At 38.0% G+C, this 17502-nt stretch overlaps 1 protein-coding gene across 1 annotated transcript; it reads right to left on the reverse strand.

The window, feature by feature from the left end:
• Window positions 1–375: 375 nt before the first annotated feature.
• LOC101892783 (uncharacterized) lies at window positions 376–16517 on the reverse strand. The gene is made up of 4 exons (XM_005180905.4): window positions 16097–16517; window positions 1941–2254; window positions 1561–1878; window positions 376–1498 (listed from the first exon to the last, which is right to left on the reverse strand). The coding sequence occupies exons 1-4, from the start codon at window positions 16115–16117 to the stop codon at window positions 874–876; spliced, it is 1278 nt and encodes a 425-aa protein (XP_005180962.1). The 5' UTR covers window positions 16118–16517; the 3' UTR covers window positions 376–873.
• Between the last annotated feature and the right edge of the window lie 985 nt (window positions 16518–17502).

Here is a 17502-nt window from a genome sequence, read left to right on the forward strand (position 1 = left end):
GGCTTCTATTCTGACCCTTAAATAAAATAAATTAAAAAAGTATTTTCAAGGACTTGAGGTTTCTTTCTATATAAAAATTAATCCTCTGGGACCTACAATTTTCTTCTATTAAAAAATTTAATACTCAGGTTCCTGAGGAGTTTTTTCTATAGAAAAAAGTTATCCTCAGATTTATAAGAAATGTAGTTCTAAAAGAAATGCTATTCTTTAGGAGGCTGAGCAATGTTTTTCTATACAGAAAGATATCCTTAGGCGGTTGAGGCATTTTTTCTATAGAAAATAGTATTCCTTAAAGGTCGAATGCAATATTTTCTTACCAGATATTTATATGTCTATTTAAGTATATATAAAGATTGTTCATATTTTTTTTTAATAATATTTATTTGTATTTTGTAATGTTTATTAAATATAAATAATATAATTTATGATAATTTATTGAGAAATATATTCTATAGATAACTAAATGGTAATTTTTATGCTCAGAATATTGGATATTGAAACCATTTCCTGTCGTACCATAATACTATCTTAAAAAAGATTTGAAAGAGACAAGTTTTCTTTTAATAATGAGGTTAATTATATTACGAAATTCAGACTCTTAAGAATCCAATGATGTCTGAGAACATTATCAAAAGTGGATCAAAGGTCAAGAGGATTTTTAGAATGTGAATTTCATGTAGTGAGAGGAGAAGATACTTAAAAATATAAATTTTGCAAATTATTGCAGTTAAATAAATGGAACTTTTTATGAAGATCATAACTTAAAATTAGAAGTAGGAGCGGGATAATATTTTGTTTTCAAAAATTTAAATTGAATTTTTTTAGCAAGGACTTGGCAGAGTACTAGAATATTATTAATGTGCTGCCCATAATTTACAAATCGGCAACAGACTTTCTGCGCACATATTTGGCAAAGTAGTCGGGACGCCAACATTTACAGGAGCCGGGAATCAGGAACCAATCATAGTACAAACGCACCTGGAAACAACCAATCTCATCGTGACCATCGCAGTGTTGATTGAAATCGCCACCATTGTGATTGGCGCCCTCCGAACCGGTGGCAACACCAGCACGTTTTTGTAAATACTGTTGATAGGCTTGGAAATCTTGTACCGAAGGAGCTTGAGTGGTGGTCGAGGGTTGGGGTACCGTATCTTCGGCATTTGGATAGAATATCTCAGCTACCAACAAGCTGACCCAACGTGGTGAGGACAGACAACCACCATCCAAATAATGACATCTAGCCTGAATGCAGCGGGTCACCTCAATGGTCTGGGTGAAATAGCCTTCATAGGGAATCTGTACAACATAACGCCAGGAGCCTTGGTAGTTTTTGGCAAACACTGGAGTGGCATATTCCACTTTGGCCGGGCAGGGAGTGGGAGGACCTTCATAGCGTATGGGTCCGATCTCCTCACGTCTCTCGGCAGTCAAGGGTGAAGCAGAGGGGGCCGAGGAAGAAGTGTCACCTTGCAGAGCCTTGTAAATGGAACAGAAACTGAAAACCAAGAAAATACCAGATTAAATATGGATCCATGTTGATGTAAAAGTACGACCTACATGCCACCACCATCACAGAATTTACGTGATTTACGATCCGCATCCCCCTGGGATTTTTGAGCTCTTTCCTCCTCATCAATGGCTGGATCGAAGTAACCATAATTATGATTTTCATTTGTGGGTTCCAATTTGGGCGCCACTGCTTCACGTTTAGTGCGAGCTCCATTGCCATATTGCTGCTGATCAATGTTATTGTTATCCACCTGTTCCACGGGATCATCTCTCAATATTTGAGTGACTTTTGGCAGAGTATCATCCGCCTGCAGCACTGGCAAGGTCTTGGAAAGGAACTTTAAAGTGTGATTGCGAATCAATTCACTAGAAACAAAAAAAGGAAAGTTAATAATTTCCATAAGGATAATTTCATTCTTTCAACTCACAAAGGATATGGTTCTCCCAAGACATTTTGTTTCATCGGATTTTTGGGTATTTGACCCTTATTCAAATCTCCGCAGATGTTATTCACCGAAACAGCAACTTTTTTGTTGTTGGCCACATTTTTACAATCCACATTGACATGGGTGTAGGGTGGTGGTCGCACCTTGGGCGGTATGGCATTGGGTGATTCCACAAAGGCATAGTAGCCCTCTGGAGGCTCTTCTCCATAATCTCCTTGCTGTGTGGGCTGTTGCGGCAGCGTCGGTTGTTGTTGTGCTGCCGTCAGCGAGGAGAGCAGAATGAAAGAGAGAATTTTCTGTAAGAGAAGAGATGGAGAGAATAAAATATTTTGAGTATGACTTTGGAAAATAGAGGTATAGGGAAATATAGAAAAATTTAAAAAAAATCGATAGATGTCTGCAGTAATTTTGTTCGATAGAAAAAATAAGTCTCAGGGTTCAGAGGAGTTTTTCACTAAGAAAAAAAATAGTAGTGTCTTGAGTAGTTTTTTTTTATAGAAAAAGGTAATCCTCAGGGATCCTCTGTTCTTCACTGTTATTCGGCGGTCTTCGGATTTTTTCTACAGAGATAATAATCCTTAGGGGCTTGAGATTTTTTTTGTAGAATTAGATTATCCTTAAGGGTCTCAGGGGTTTTTTTCTATAGAAAAAATTATCGTCAGGTTTTTTGAAGAGATTTTTCTGCAGAAAAAAATAATACTCAAGAGATTTTATTCTATAGAAAAAATACTCCTCAGGTTTCTGAAGAGTTTTTTTTTCTATAGAAACTAATAATCCTTAGGGGGTTTCAGGCGATTCCTGAAAAAATTATCCTCAGGAGCCTAAGGAGATTTTTTTTTATAGAAAATAGTAATAATATAGTAAGGGTCTAAGAAGTTTTTTTTTCTATAGCAAAAAATTAATCCTCAGGGTTTTGAAAAATGTTTTTATTAATTGACAGCTCGCCTTGAAGACAGCGTTCAGCTCGTCTATGAAAACAGCCTTCAGCTTGTCTAGTTTTCCGCCAGTCTATGAAGACAGCCTTCAGCTCGTCTATAGAGACAGCCTTCAGCTCGTCTATAGAGACAGCCTTCAGCTCGTCTATAGAGACAGCCTTCAGCTCGTCTATAGAGACAGCCTTCAGCTCGTCTATAGAGATAGCCTTCAGCTCGTCTATAGAGACAGCCTTCAGCTCGTCTATAGAGACAGCCTTCAGCTCGTCTATAGAGACAGCGTTCAGCTCGTCTATAGAGACAGCCTTCAGCTCGTCTATAGAGACAGCCTTCAGCTCGTCTATAGAGACAGCGTTCAGCTCGTCTATAGAGACAGCGTTCAGCTCGTCTATAGAGACAGCGTTCAGCTCGTCTATAGAGACAGCCTTCAGCTCGTCTATAGAGACAGCCTTCAGCTCGTCTATAGAGACAGCCTTCAGCTCGTCTATAGAGACAGCCTTCAGCTCGTCTATAGAGACAGCATTCAGCTCGTCTATGAAGACAGCCTTCAGCTCGTCTATAGAGACAGCCTTCCGCTCGTCTATAGAGACAGCCTTCCGCTCGTCCATAGAGATAGCATTCCGCTCGTCCATAGAGATAGCATTCCGCTCGTCTATAGAGATAGCCTTTCGCTCGTCTATAGAGACAGGCTTCAGCCTCGTCTATAGAGTCAGGCTTCAGCCTCGTCTATAGAGACAGGCTTCAGCCTCGTCTATAGAGACAAGCTTCAGCCTCGTCTATAGAGACAGGCTTCAGCCTCATCTATAGAGACAGGCTTCAGCCTCATCTATAGAGACAGGCTTCAGCCTCGTCTATAGAGACAGGCTTCAGCCTCGTCTATAGAGACAGGCTTCAGCCTCGTCTATAGAGACAGGCTTCAGCCTCGTCTATAGAGACAGACTTCACCCTCGTCTATAGAGACAGCCTTCAGCTCGTCGACAAAGACAGCCTTCAGCTTGTCTTTAAAGACTTCCTCCAGCTGGTATCTAAATACTTCTTCTATCTGATCTTTAAAAATTTATTCCTAATAACTCCCATCCTGAATATATAAACTTCTTGCAGCTCGTCCATAGAGTTCTCTTTTTGGCTTGTTTATTGAGACCCCTTAGGCTTTTCTATAAATGTAAATAATAAATTCAATTGTAACCCAATGTGTTGTTCGACACCACTACACACACACATACAATTCAGTGGAGCAGAGCAATCAAAATAACCACTTGAGAGGTCACTTTTAATTTCATTTATGCCAAAGCCATGGCAGCAGCCAAACCAAAAAAATAAAAATGAAATTGAAAAAATCACTGAACTGTGATGAGTTGCTTGGCGCTGTGAAATTTCTCTTTTTGTTTTCTTTCTACCATCATTGGCGACCTTTTCTTGTTTAGCGCTGAAGGGGGAAGAAAATCCAAATAAACAAAGAAAAAAAAAAGGAAAGGAATTACCGCCTGCATACCTTTGGAAAAATGCATGGCATATGTAAAACAAGACTCCAGACCAGTGGAAGAAATTAAAATTTATTAGTTAATAATTTGATTTATAGGGGAATTGGGTGCTGCTGGCGTAACTAACATTCTTTAGACGATTTATTCATGTACCATTTATGTATACCCCCACATAAGCTTATTATGGCAACTTGTTGTGGTCTTAGAGGGCGAAAGAGAAAGCTTTCTTTCTCCCTTCACAGGTTTCGACTTCATTACCATTTATCAACATTGGAATCTTGAGCTTCAGTCATCAACCGCACACACTCTCGATAATGGATGCTGGCTGTTCACAGCAGAAAAAAAAAATATCGAGACTGTCGTTGAATGTTTACAAAAGTTTTTTTCAATTCATTTTGTTTTTTGGTATTTTTCTTTGGCAACTTTCGCCATTTCTTCTTTTTGTTGTTTACAATAAAAATTAACAATAGCAAATTTATTGTCATTTTTTGGCCAAAAAAAAAAAATAGCTCTTGTTACAAGAAAATATTTCATAATTTTATTAGAAAACAATTTCAAATGGCTTGATATTCCTCAGAGAGAGAGAGAGAGGGGGGGGGAGGTTTTGTGGATGAGGTAAAAAAATCAATTTCTTAATTAACACCTGACGTAATTGTTGAAGCTATGAGTTACGGTTATTTAGCTTCCAGCTGTAACAGTACAACACGTTTGTGTCTTAAGTCTTTTGTTTGTTCTGTTTACAATGTGAAGTGTTTGTTTCTTAAGTCTTTTGTTTGATTTTATAATTACGCGGAACACAACGGGTTATATACATACGTTTCATAAGGAAAATTTACGAAAATGTTCTTCTGAAGAAGGATTGAGGGCGGATTTCACTACAAACTCCAACTAAATGAGAATTACATGCCTTATACGAATGTGATAAACTACAGTGGGTAAAGAAAAGTTTACAATTTCCCTAAAAAAAACAAAATAGTACCATAAAAATTTAAATTCTCTCGGATTGCCGAACGAATTTCAAAGTGTCCAAAGTAAATAAGAATTACAAGCCTTATACGTATGCTTTAGATTACAGTCCTTTAAGCCCTGGGAATAACATATTATTACCCCTTTCCTCCCCGAATTTCACGAAACATAATTATGAAAAAATCCAACAGCAACAAAATGCATCACATCCAGCGCAAACCCTCTAATGAAACTCTGGCCAGTGTGGGTCAGCACAGAGGTAGCCGAAATGGAGTTACTGATGACGAAAACGGGTTCAAAACCCAATTACAGTTATATGGAATATAAAAGGAGTCTGCCACCCGTCCAACTAATACCCTCCCAACACCAGCAGCAACAGCCATCACCCCAACAGCAGCAGCAACGTACCACAAATTCCCCACCGACATTTGTTAAACCCCCTACCTCCTCCAGCTCCGCCTCTGTCTTCTCCGATTCATCGGGCAGCTGCTGCCACTGATCATCCTGCGATACAGGCTGTGAATCGGACAACACCATCAATGGGGATGTGGAAAAATCTAATAGCTGGGATTATCGCAATCGCATTGCCACCTGTGACATACGGCGTGACATAGCCAGGGCTGGCCTCAAATCTCGGGCAGATCGCATAGCCCGCATAGAGTTGACGGAATGTGAACATGGTTCACCCAAGTCCCAGGAGACCGTGGCCAAAATCAACAAAATGTTTGAGCAGTAGAAGCAGTCATCGCGGCAATTGTCACCACAACCCAGTCGGCCGGCTCCAGTGCCGCACAAGGAGCCCAATCGCAGGCTGAAGCCTCTGGCGCCTCAACCCGAAAATCAGGATAGATTCCGGCAATCTATTATGAGTTCGGAGAAGTGTTTGGAGGGGAGTAAACGATCCCAAAATTCCCCTAAATTTGTGGCAAGGAAACTCATATCTAGGATACCCAAACCCATACAGGAAGGACTCTTAATAGACGTGTTGGAGGGAATCTCTATAGACAAGTTGGTGGGAGTTTCTACAGACGAGTTCTAGGCAGTCTCTATAGACGAGTTGGAGGGAGTCTCTGGAGACGAGTTGGAGGAAGTCTCTGGAGACGAGTTGGATGGAGTCTCTGGAGACGAGTTGGAGGGAGGCTCTGGAGACGAGTTGGAGGGAGTCTCTGGAGACGAGTTGGAGGAAGTCTCTGGAGACGAGTTGGAGGGAGTCTCTGGAGACGAGTTGGAGGTAGTCTCTGGAGACGAGTTGGAGCGAGTCTCTGGAGACGAGTTGGAGGGAGTCTCTGGAGACGAGTTGGAGATAGTCTCCATAGACGAGTTGGAGATAGTCTCCATAGACGAGTTGGAGATAGTCTCCATAGACGAGTTGGAGATAGTCTCCATAGACGAGTTGGAGGGAGTATCTATAGAAGACTTGGAGGAGTATCTAGAGACGAGTTGGAGGGAGTCTCTGTAGCCCAGTAAGAGGAAGTCTCTATAGACGAGTTGGAGGGAGTATCTGGAGATGAGTTGGAGGGAGTCTCTATAGACGAGTTAGAGGGAGTCTCTATAGACGAGTTGGAGGGAGTATCAATAGACAATCCGAATGCATAGGAGTTGAGGTTAGTTCGAAGGAGGCGTTCACTAGAGAGATCATTTATAGAAGAGCTGAAGGCAGCATTTATGGATAAGTCTATGAGAAGGAAATCTATAAATAAAGAAGCTAAAGCGGGACAGGAGATATTTTTCCCTCTAGTAATTAAATGATTCTTTAATTAGCTTAAGAGCAGATGGTTAAACGTTTAAATTCTCCATGAGATGTGAATATATAACAATGGATTTCCCATCCAAATCATCTTCGTTCGAAACCCATTTAAACTTTCATTTAAATCTGCTCTGCTTTGGTCAGACGACTCTGTAAATCAAATCCATTGTTTACGATTGGGTGGGAGGATTGTCTGGACAGAAGAAACAATGAAACTGAAAGCAAATAAATTATTTCAAAATTTCTCTTTCATCTGAAATGATTTCGTTTTTTTTTTGCTGCCTATGAATATGAAAATATTTCAAAAAAAAACTTTCAAATATTTATTTTTTTTTTCACTCGAAAATTTCTATTTTTTTAGAATTTATGAGAAACACAAATATTTGGCCATTTCTTGGTCTCGGGTGCCATTTGAAATTTATTAGCTGTTACTAACAACATTCGTTGGAAGAATGTGCGTGTCGTTTGCTTCCCTCATCCAGCCGAAGAAGAAGAAAAAAATAAATTAATTCTGAAATTAGGTTGTTGCTCCACACAGACCGTTGTTGTTTCGTGTTTTAGCCACCTTGTTTTGCCGTCGGATGACTAATGTGTTTGGTTGGGTGTTTTAAAGCTTTGCACGACAACGACAACAGCGACGACGTTAAACTATTTTCTATTAGCTGACGACAACAACAACAACAACATTTATGTTGTTCTTCTTGTATTTTGTTATACATATTGAAATGAATCCGATGTTGCTGCTGGTTGTTGTGATTGTTTCTTAGCAGCAGCAGCGCCGCGAAAAAAAAATCTCACTTTATTTTCTGACAGAATGAAGCATTAAGCTGATCGCTGCTGTAAAAAAATGTGGGTCAAGAAATCAACATTCTTTCGGGTGAATGTCAATTAAATTAATTTATTATTTTACCGTTAATAAAAAAATTGAAGAACGAACGAGTGACTGATTGGCATGTATCATAAAGAGCAGACAATGTGATACAACGTTTCAATATTGAGAAGAAGAAGAATAATGACAAGAAATAATGGAGCGGAAATTAGAAACAAAAAAACAAACACATAATAAAAAGAAGAGACAAGCTGAAGGCGGTTTCCATGAATGAGCTATATGGAGACCACATATGAAGGGAGTCGACAAAGATGAGCAAAAGAGAGTCTCCATACTCCAGTAAAAGGAGTTCTCCAAAAATGAGGTGAGCTAGGAAGACGAATTAAAAGAAACTTTATAGGCGAGTAGGAGAGAGGCTTTACCGGCGAAGGAGTTCTCCATAGACGAGCTGCATGAAGACCACATATGAAGGGAGTCGACAAAGATCCATAGACCAGGAGAAGTAGTTCTCCACAAACGAGGTGAAAGGAGTCTTCTTAGATGAATTAGACTTAGTTTTCTTACATTAGCTAGAGGGAGCCATCAAAGGCAAACTGAAAGAGAGTATCTGCAGACGAGAACTGAAGTCTCTATATACGGTCTAAAAGGAATGTCTAAAAAACTAAATAAAAAAAGAAACTTTGTAGACGACCTGACTGTAGCTTTTATAGGCGAGCTGAAGGTATCCGTCACAGGACAGCTGCGGCAGACCCTATAGACCAGCTCCAAACAGTTTCCATAGGCGACTTTATGGGCGAATTGAAAGGAAGACGAATTAAAAGAAACTTTATAGGCGAGCAGGAGAGAGGCTTTACAGGCGATCTGAGACTGTCCTTGCGGTGACCTAAGGCCTGCATTTAAAGGGGACCTGAAGACTGTCATTATTTGTAGGAAACTTTAAGGCTGTCTTTATTGAGGCCCTCTATATACTAGCATAAGAACCAAGGTCTCGGAATTGCTGAGCTGTTTATATTTTATTTAATAGTAGAGAGGCGCCAGACTCTATATAGGTAAGCTGTAGGGCCAGGGACTATCTGTAGACGCGCGAAGTGCCACCGGGTCTCTATAGACGAGGCGAAGGGCCACCGAGTCTCTATAGACGAGTTAAAGGGCCACCGAGTCTCTATAGACGAGCTGGAGGGCCACCGAGTCTTTATAGACGAGCTGAAGGGCCACCGAGTCTCTATAGATGAGCGGAAGGACCACCCAGTCTCTATAGAGGAGCTGAGGGGGCACCGAGTCTCTATAGACGAGCTGAAGGGCCACCAAATCTCTATATAGACGAGCTGAAGGGCCACCGAGTCTCTATAGACGAACGGAAGGGCCACCGAGTCTCTATAGACGAACGGAAGGGCCACCGATTCCCTATAGACGAACGGAAGACCAGCCGATTCTGTATAGATGAGCTGAAGACCAGACGATTCTTTATGGACGAGCTGAAGACCCACCGAGTCTCTATAGACCAGCTGAAGACCCACCGAGTCTCTATAGACCAGCTGAAGACTCAACGAGTCTCTATAGACGAGCGGAAGGGCCACCGAGTCTCTATAGACGAGCGGAAGGGCCACCGAGTCTCTATAGACGAGCTGAAGGGCCACCGAGTCTCTATAGACGAGCTGAAGGGCCACCGAGTCTCTATAGACGAGCTGAAGGGCCACCGAGTCTCTATAGACGAGCTGAAGGGCCACCGAGTCTCTATAGACGAGCTGAAGGGCCACCGAGTCTCTATAGACGAGTTGAAGGGCCACCGAGTCTCTATAGGCGAGCAGAAGGGCCACCGAGTCTCTATAGACGAGCTGAAAACCCACCGACGAGCTAAGGGACTGGAAGTCTCTATAGACGAGCTGAAGTCCAGGATATCTCTATAGACGAGCTGATGGGCCACCGAGTCTCTATTGACGAGCTGAAGGGCCACAGAGTCTCTATAGACGAGCTGAAGATCCACCGAGTATCTATCGTTATATAGACGAGCTGAGAGCCACCAAAGAATCTATTTGGATGAGTTTCGTAGTAAAAAGGCTATATAGACGAGCTGCTAGATCCGATGGTATATTCGAACTGCTTTGCCAGGGTCTCATAATTAATTAAAGACATGCTGCTGGAATCGATGGAACTACTGGGATTCCATTGTAGCCGAGCTCAAATAAGAGAGAGCTTTTCTCGATGAACTCGTTGACAGAATTACTTAAAGGATAAACCGACCATGATCAAGTCTAAAAGAACGAGTTGAGTTATTCTTAAAATACTTTATTTTAATGAACAGCGAGCTTAGATGGATGCGGGTTTGATATAGATAGAAGTCCATTCAAAATTCTTTTCTCAACACTCCAAAGGTCGTGTATCTACAGAGGACTTATTTTACAAGAAAACATATCAAATTATCCTTACCAAAGGAGTACACTTTTTAAAGATCTCTTTTCTCTCAAAACAACCATCGATCAATTTTTTTTGCCATATTTCTAATTTTTTAAAAGCAATCATAATTTTCCCTGTGGAAAAATGTCAGAGCCATGGCCTTAGAGCTCGAGAGTATTTATGGTATCGGTCAGTGAGTGAGATCCCAAAGAGCTTGAAGATTTTAGACTAATGATTCATATCTATCTAGTTTCTTTAATTACAGCCAAATAATGTTTGATAAATTCTTTTAAATTTAAAAAATAATTTTGAAAATTCGCAGAAATAATTTTGAAAATTCGCAGAAATTACGATGATATTTTTCAGGATCTTTCGTATTCAAATTGACATATATATCCGCAACAGCCTCCATTTCACTCATTCTCAAATATTTGGAGGGCTTTACAGCATTTTCACATCTTTTAAATGTATGTTAAGCCGACCGGTCGGTCGAGCCGAACTTTTAATACACTCCACCATTTTGAATGAAATTTTCAGAAAAAAACCGTCGAAAAATACCGCTCAAAGGAACCCCGTTATATGAAGGCTATAGAAAAGACGTGGTTCTGCATATGTAATTTTTTGTCATCGGCTGTAGTTCCGGTTACGAACTTTAAATACGATATTTCAAACAATTCCGGTAAATAATGTCACTAATATCATTAAAATACCGAATAAAGGGAGTTGCCTTTATATGTGAGCTACATGAAGACGTGGACCTACATAGACAATTTTCCATCACTAGTTGTACTGCTTATTACGAGCTTTAAATACAAAATTTAAAGCAATTCCGAAAAATCAAAAATGTCCCAAAAATCATCAAAAAACCGAATATCGGGGAGTACTGTTGTTTGGAGGATATGCGTTATAGATAATTCTCTTCCAGGGGGTAAAGTATTACATTGAAAAATGTGGCGAAAATCATCAAAATACCGAATATCGGGAGGTAACGTTATATAGGTGTTATACGATATCGTAGACCTATATAGAAAATTCTCTTTCAGGAGTAAGGTGCTTACAAAAGCACTTCTTGTATAGAATTTCAGACAAAAGACCTAAAGACATTGAAAAATAAAACCGTCACCCGCTGCCCGAATGTTGTTCCGCGGTATTTTGCCTCATTCCCGGCAAAGCGCTTGTTTGAGGTGATCGACACTTTGGTATATGTTAGTGCCAACCTTGCTTTCCAAAATACTCCAGACACAATAGTCCAACGGATTGGTATCCGGAGATTTTACTGGCCATTATGTGCTGGAAATGAAGCGAGAAACCTCATTTTGTAAGCATTCTTGGGTGACGCGTGCTGAGTTCGATGGAGCTGAGTCCTGTTGGAAAGTCCAAGGTCTGTGGCCAAAATGTTTGTGTGCCCAAGGCTTTGATACACCCTCCAGAATATTTACGCGATAATATTCAGCATTTATTCTGATGCCACGGTCGATTAATACGAGCAGAGGGCGACCATCGTCTGCTAAGGCGGCCCACACCATCACCATGACCGGCGCTTGAGTTCTGGTGGCCAACCGAAGGTACATATTTTCAGCTGACCTCTTTGGCAAGTAAACACGATTATTTTGTTTGTTTACAAATTGCTGTACTTGTATATACTTTATAGGGCCTCAACCTGTATATACTTTATTGGGCCTCAACCTGTATATACTTTATTAGGTCTAACATTATTATTCGATGAGTAGTTACAAACGGAATGATGAATTTTATATATCCTCCATACTATGTATGATGGAGGTTATAAAAAGATAATTGTTCATGAACTTTAAATCCCTTTTAAGCTCTATGGCCCTTTGAGGTGATCTAACACCTTAATCCTAACTAATGACTTTCTATCCCCAGACTATTTGCTGAACTGTATTATTTTTTGCCTTTATGTGGGTTAGCATTGTCTGGGAGATTTTCTGTGCTGGTTTTAAAATAAAATAAACTCTCAGTATATTTTTGCATTTGTTATGACCCCCATAGGAGAACACAAATCTTAAAAATTCGGAAACCAGCAACCAAACAAACTTATTTTTAATTTCCCACAGATCCATTACAATTAACACTACCCAGACCTGATACTGTCATATTCGTATCATTTGTGAAATAATTTCACAAACTTTAAACCCCTATAAATATTTCACAGTACCCTAGTTTTAAGAGGAACTTAAATTGAAATCTAAAAAAAAACTCTGTGACGACCACTGCATGTGGTCGTTGCTGTTGCTTGGTCTGGAACAAGACTTTCTTCTTCGTGGAGTTTTTTTTTTGGATCGCAAATAAATGGTGTTAAGTTTTATGAACAGAATTCCTCACTCTGACTCTGACTTAACGGGAATGCATGTTTGCATGAGTGTAACGTCATAGAGAAGAGGTTGTTTGCATTGCGCAGTTGTTGCTTTGAATGCTCGCAACCTTTCGCTTGGCGGACGAACAGTTAAGAAAAGTATTTTCCAGAACGTTTTCATGAAAAAGCGCCACACAAAAGAAAACAGAGTTGTGGCAAAAAGAAAATTGTTTCGCACCGGACCAATTTTAAGAGCGGCAACGAGGTTGGCGTTCTTGCCACACTGCCGTTTGCTGTCAATAAAAGGAAACTGGCAATGGAAATAGCTGTAAATGTTAATAAAAACAACACAAGCATACATTTCATAAATATGGCCATAATGAAAGCAACAATAACATCTAAAGAAAACATGATTTTCTTTGGCCGACCTCAAAAAAAAAAAAAAGCTAAACAACCGAAAGAAGCTACAAAGAGAGCCATTGAAAAACCAGTAGCAGCAGTGTTAGCATAAATTCTATGAGGCCGATTGACAGGTTTTTTATCATCTAAACTAAAATAGTTGAGGTAACTTGAAAGCATAGTAAGAGAACGTTGAATAACAAAGAATAAATGGGAACATAACTTAAGATTTCCTGAGGTGAAAAACAAAAGACTTAAGACACAAACTTGACAATTTTGTGTAAAGGCGATATTTGTAGGTTACAATAGAAAAGAAACGATAATGTGTTCCTTGCTATTCTTGAAGGATCTGAAGGTCTGATTTTAAAACTCTTTCAGAAATGGATTTTGTTAGAAATTGTTTTAGCACTTCATGGCGAAAAATCTGGGGTGTTGCAAGACATTTTTGAAGGATATTTCCAAGGACTTTCTTTTAGCAAAAAAAAAAAAAAAAAAAAAAAAAAACACATGTGTACGACTTTTTGGAGGACTTAATGTAGAATAGTCGAGGTTTTTATTTGCATTTGTTAAGGACATTATGTCAATAATTCTCTGAATTTGTACGGAAATATTTAAAGGCCTTCTTGTAAGAAAAAATGTTAAAAGGTTTTATGGCAAAAACTCGTAGTTTTTTTTTTAATTGGGTCTTCTTGGCAAAAAATGAACTTTATTGTTATTTAAGGACATCCTTGTCAAAAATCATAAATTTTTTATTGCAAATATTTTTGCAAAGTGTTCCTAACAAAAAACGCATGGATTTTAAAAGGATATTTATGGCATTTTGCATTTTTAAATAATATATAGCAAATCTTTTGGTCATAAACTTACAACCTAAACCAAGGTGGCTGAAAATATTTTAAGATCCAAATATGAAATATTGAAAATGGATATCCTCAAACCATGCTATTTTAATAGCTCAGTTTTGTTATCTTTGATTTCAAATATCTAAAATTAAATAAATTTTCAAGATTTAATGTTATATAATATTGTCCTCTGTCATGGAGATTACAAATAAATTATTTACCTATATCCAAAATTATTTTGGTAGTAGATCTCAGGGATCTGTTTTTTTTTTTTAATTATTATCCTTTTTTGGAAGATATACCAGAAGAAGACACCAAAGACTTGCCTGCAGACTGGCCTTAATGGTTGCACTGATTTATTTTAGTCACAGACCCGAATAAGTTTTTCTATTTAAAACAAATCCATGTTGTAGCCCCTTTCTCATTTTCTCATTTGTAGCCCCTTCATAAATCTAAAGATCGTATCCTTTTAGAATACAATTTTCAAGTATTTTTTATGTAATATATCTATCATAAATTCATAAATGATAATATGTCCTCTAGAAAGAAAAGAAAATTATTTTTTATACCCTACACCGTCAGGTCAGGGTATTATGTCTTTGTGCATTTGTTTGTAGCAGGTAAAAGGAAACGAGATAGACCCATAGTTCTTTTTGATGATTTATGGATGTCCGTTCGTCCGTCCATCTGTCTGTCCGTCCGTCTGTCATGTATTTTTGTAAACAAAGTACAGTTCCCATTTATTGCCCGATCCAGATTAATTTTTGCACAAATCACTTGTTTGGCCCAAGGACCAACTCTATTGAAATTGGAGACAATCTGTCAAAATTTAGATATAGTTCCCATATATATCTTCCGATTTGGCTTTTATTGTGCACCAAACGTGTAATATCAACCCGAATAGTATGAAACATACAACCAAATTAGGCCTGAAAATAAGTATGCCAAGTTTGATCGAAATCGGTTCAGATATAGCTATAGCTCCCATATATATTGTTCATCCGGTTTATTATTTATTAATATGCACTCTGTAACAACAATATTTAGGGAAATATATCAAATGCAGCTCAGAAATACATGTGTCAAATTTTATCGAGATCGGTTCAGATTTGGATAAAGCTCCCATATATAACTTCGTCCGATTTACCTTTTATTGTGCCCCAAACGTTTAATATTTACCCAAATGGGATGAAATTTGGCACATATGACCGAATTGAGTCTAGAATCTAGTATGCCAAATTTGGTGAAGATCGGTTCGGATATGGGAGCTAAAGCTCCCATATATATTGTTCATCCGATTTGTTACCCACAGCCGTAATATGCACTCCGTAACAACGATATTCAGGGAAATATATCAAATACAACTCAGAAATATCTTTGCTAAATTTTATAGAGATCGGTTCAGATTTGGATATAGCTCCCATATATATCTTTATCTGATTTCAAATTAATTTTGCACCAAATGGGCAATACAAGTCCGAATTTAAAAGATACAAATGCTTCGGCATATTTAGTCCTTTGATTATAATTATAATTTAATAATTATAATCAAAGCGTGTATGATGAGATTCTCCCATAAAAACTTTAAATTATTATGTGGAGCTCTACTAAATTAGGAAAGTGGTGTAGGGTATCATAAAGTCGACCCCGTCCGACATTAGGACTTCCCTTACTGGTTATATCTGAAATATACTCCACGGAATTTAATACAGTGACAATCAGCTGATTTTTCCTACTCTGTTTATGAAGGAGTTTGGGAAAATAGAATAGGTTTCGTTCTGTGAAAATTTTGTTAAAAAAAAATTAAAAAATTTTTTCAAGACTCTCCAAAAAATTGAATTGACTTAAACCATTTTATGCATTTCTTTTATTTACACAAAATTTTCAATAACAACAATTGTGTTTTTGTGAAATGGTTAGTTGTTGTAATTCATACATATACTAAAAATAAATATTACTACCTGAATACTATCAAGTTTTTATGCAGAAAGCAACAAAAGACTCAAGACAGGAACTTGAAAAACCAACTTCCCTAGTTCTCAACTCATGTCGACAGTGAATTGTGCAATAAAATACAATGTTCGGTCAAAGTTTGACCTATTTCACACAGTCTTGCCTCAAAATATTTACAATTCCAATGCCTTCTGTTCTTCTTTCTCAAAAGAAAAGAATGTAGAGTAGAAACAAAAAAAAACAACAAGAAATATATATTTCACACATTTTCCACCTACCAAAAGTAAACGTTTATCCATTTTGTTGTCGTAATTGTTGTTTTTTTTTTTTTGAGATTAGCTAAGCACTCGAGAAAAACACTAATAATTTCTATTGCTGATGAATATTATATTACATAAATTCCTTTGTTTTGGGCTTTGAGACTAATTGTTTAATTAACGGTTTAACACAATATTTGTTTCTTTTGTTCTTTTTCCGTTTGTGGAAATTTGTGCTCTTTGGCTTGGTTCTATTTTTTCTTCTTTCTTTTTCACAGACACAAATTTCTCCGTGATGTTGTTGTTTTATGTTGCTGTCAATTTCCGTTTGGTTTTTTTTTCTTCTTTTCTGGAGTACAGCACTTTGTGGTCACGGACACTGTTCAAGTATTTGGTATTACCATACTGGTGTGTTGTTGCAAAAGAACTGATTGCTGTAGAGCCATTGCTCTTACCAAGACACCTTTCTTCGATATGCAACAGCACAATTCCCCCTCCCAAATGAGTGATTTGTTTGGTGGGCAAAAGCAAGCAAAGCAAAGCAAAGAAATGAGCCACTTAAACTCACTTGAGAGTCTTTTGGTGTTGGTCATTCATATCTCTATACGTCGACCTAATGCCATGGCCAAGAGTAGTTGTTTGTGGATCTTGTTGGATATACTAGTCTGATATTAAGCCTCTCACTCGCTCTTGTAATAGTTTAAGTTGAGTGAAGTAATTTGTGAGAGTAATTTCTGAGAGCTTTCTCTCTTTTCTTATCTTTGTAATGTTGCTTTGATTTAAATTCTTTAATTAACTTTCTTTTGAGTGTTTTGAGTGGAGTGTTCCATTTGTTGTCTGATAGTTTAAAACGAGAAAATAAAACGCCATTTAATGTAAACTATATAATTGACACTACCATAAGTGTTGCTGGCGTCCATTAAAATTCTTTCTCAGTGCAGGGGTCAGCCGATTGGCAACAATAACAAAAGACTTGAGACACAAACTGAAATAGTTATAAGGGATAGAAAAACAACATCTAATGACAGGGACGGGGAATTCTTTATTGTTTGAAGTTAATTTTTAGAGAGTTATGAATATTTCAAAATGCAAGCCTATAATTCTGATAATAAATAATAGCGAAAAACGTCGAAAAGTCAATATTTACGGAGTAAATTTTAAAGTTTGTAATAATTCATTCCTAACAACCTGATTACAAATAAAAGTTTAAAACGCCGAAAAGTCAAGATTAAGGGAGTTATGGCCATTTTAAAGTTTGTAATAATTCATTCCTAAAAAACTGATCACAAATAATAGCTAAAAACGCCGAAAAGTCAATATTTAAGGAGTTATGGCCATTTTAAAGCTTGTAATAATACATTCCTAAAAAAACTGATCACAAATAATAGCTAAAAACGCTGAAAAGTCAATATTAAGGGAGTTATGGC

The sequence above is a fragment of the Musca domestica genome, unplaced genomic scaffold (assembly GCF_030504385.1).
Source record: "Musca domestica strain aabys unplaced genomic scaffold, Musca_domestica.polishedcontigs.V.1.1 16, whole genome shotgun sequence".
Lineage (NCBI taxonomy): Eukaryota > Metazoa > Arthropoda > Insecta > Diptera > Muscidae > Musca > Musca domestica.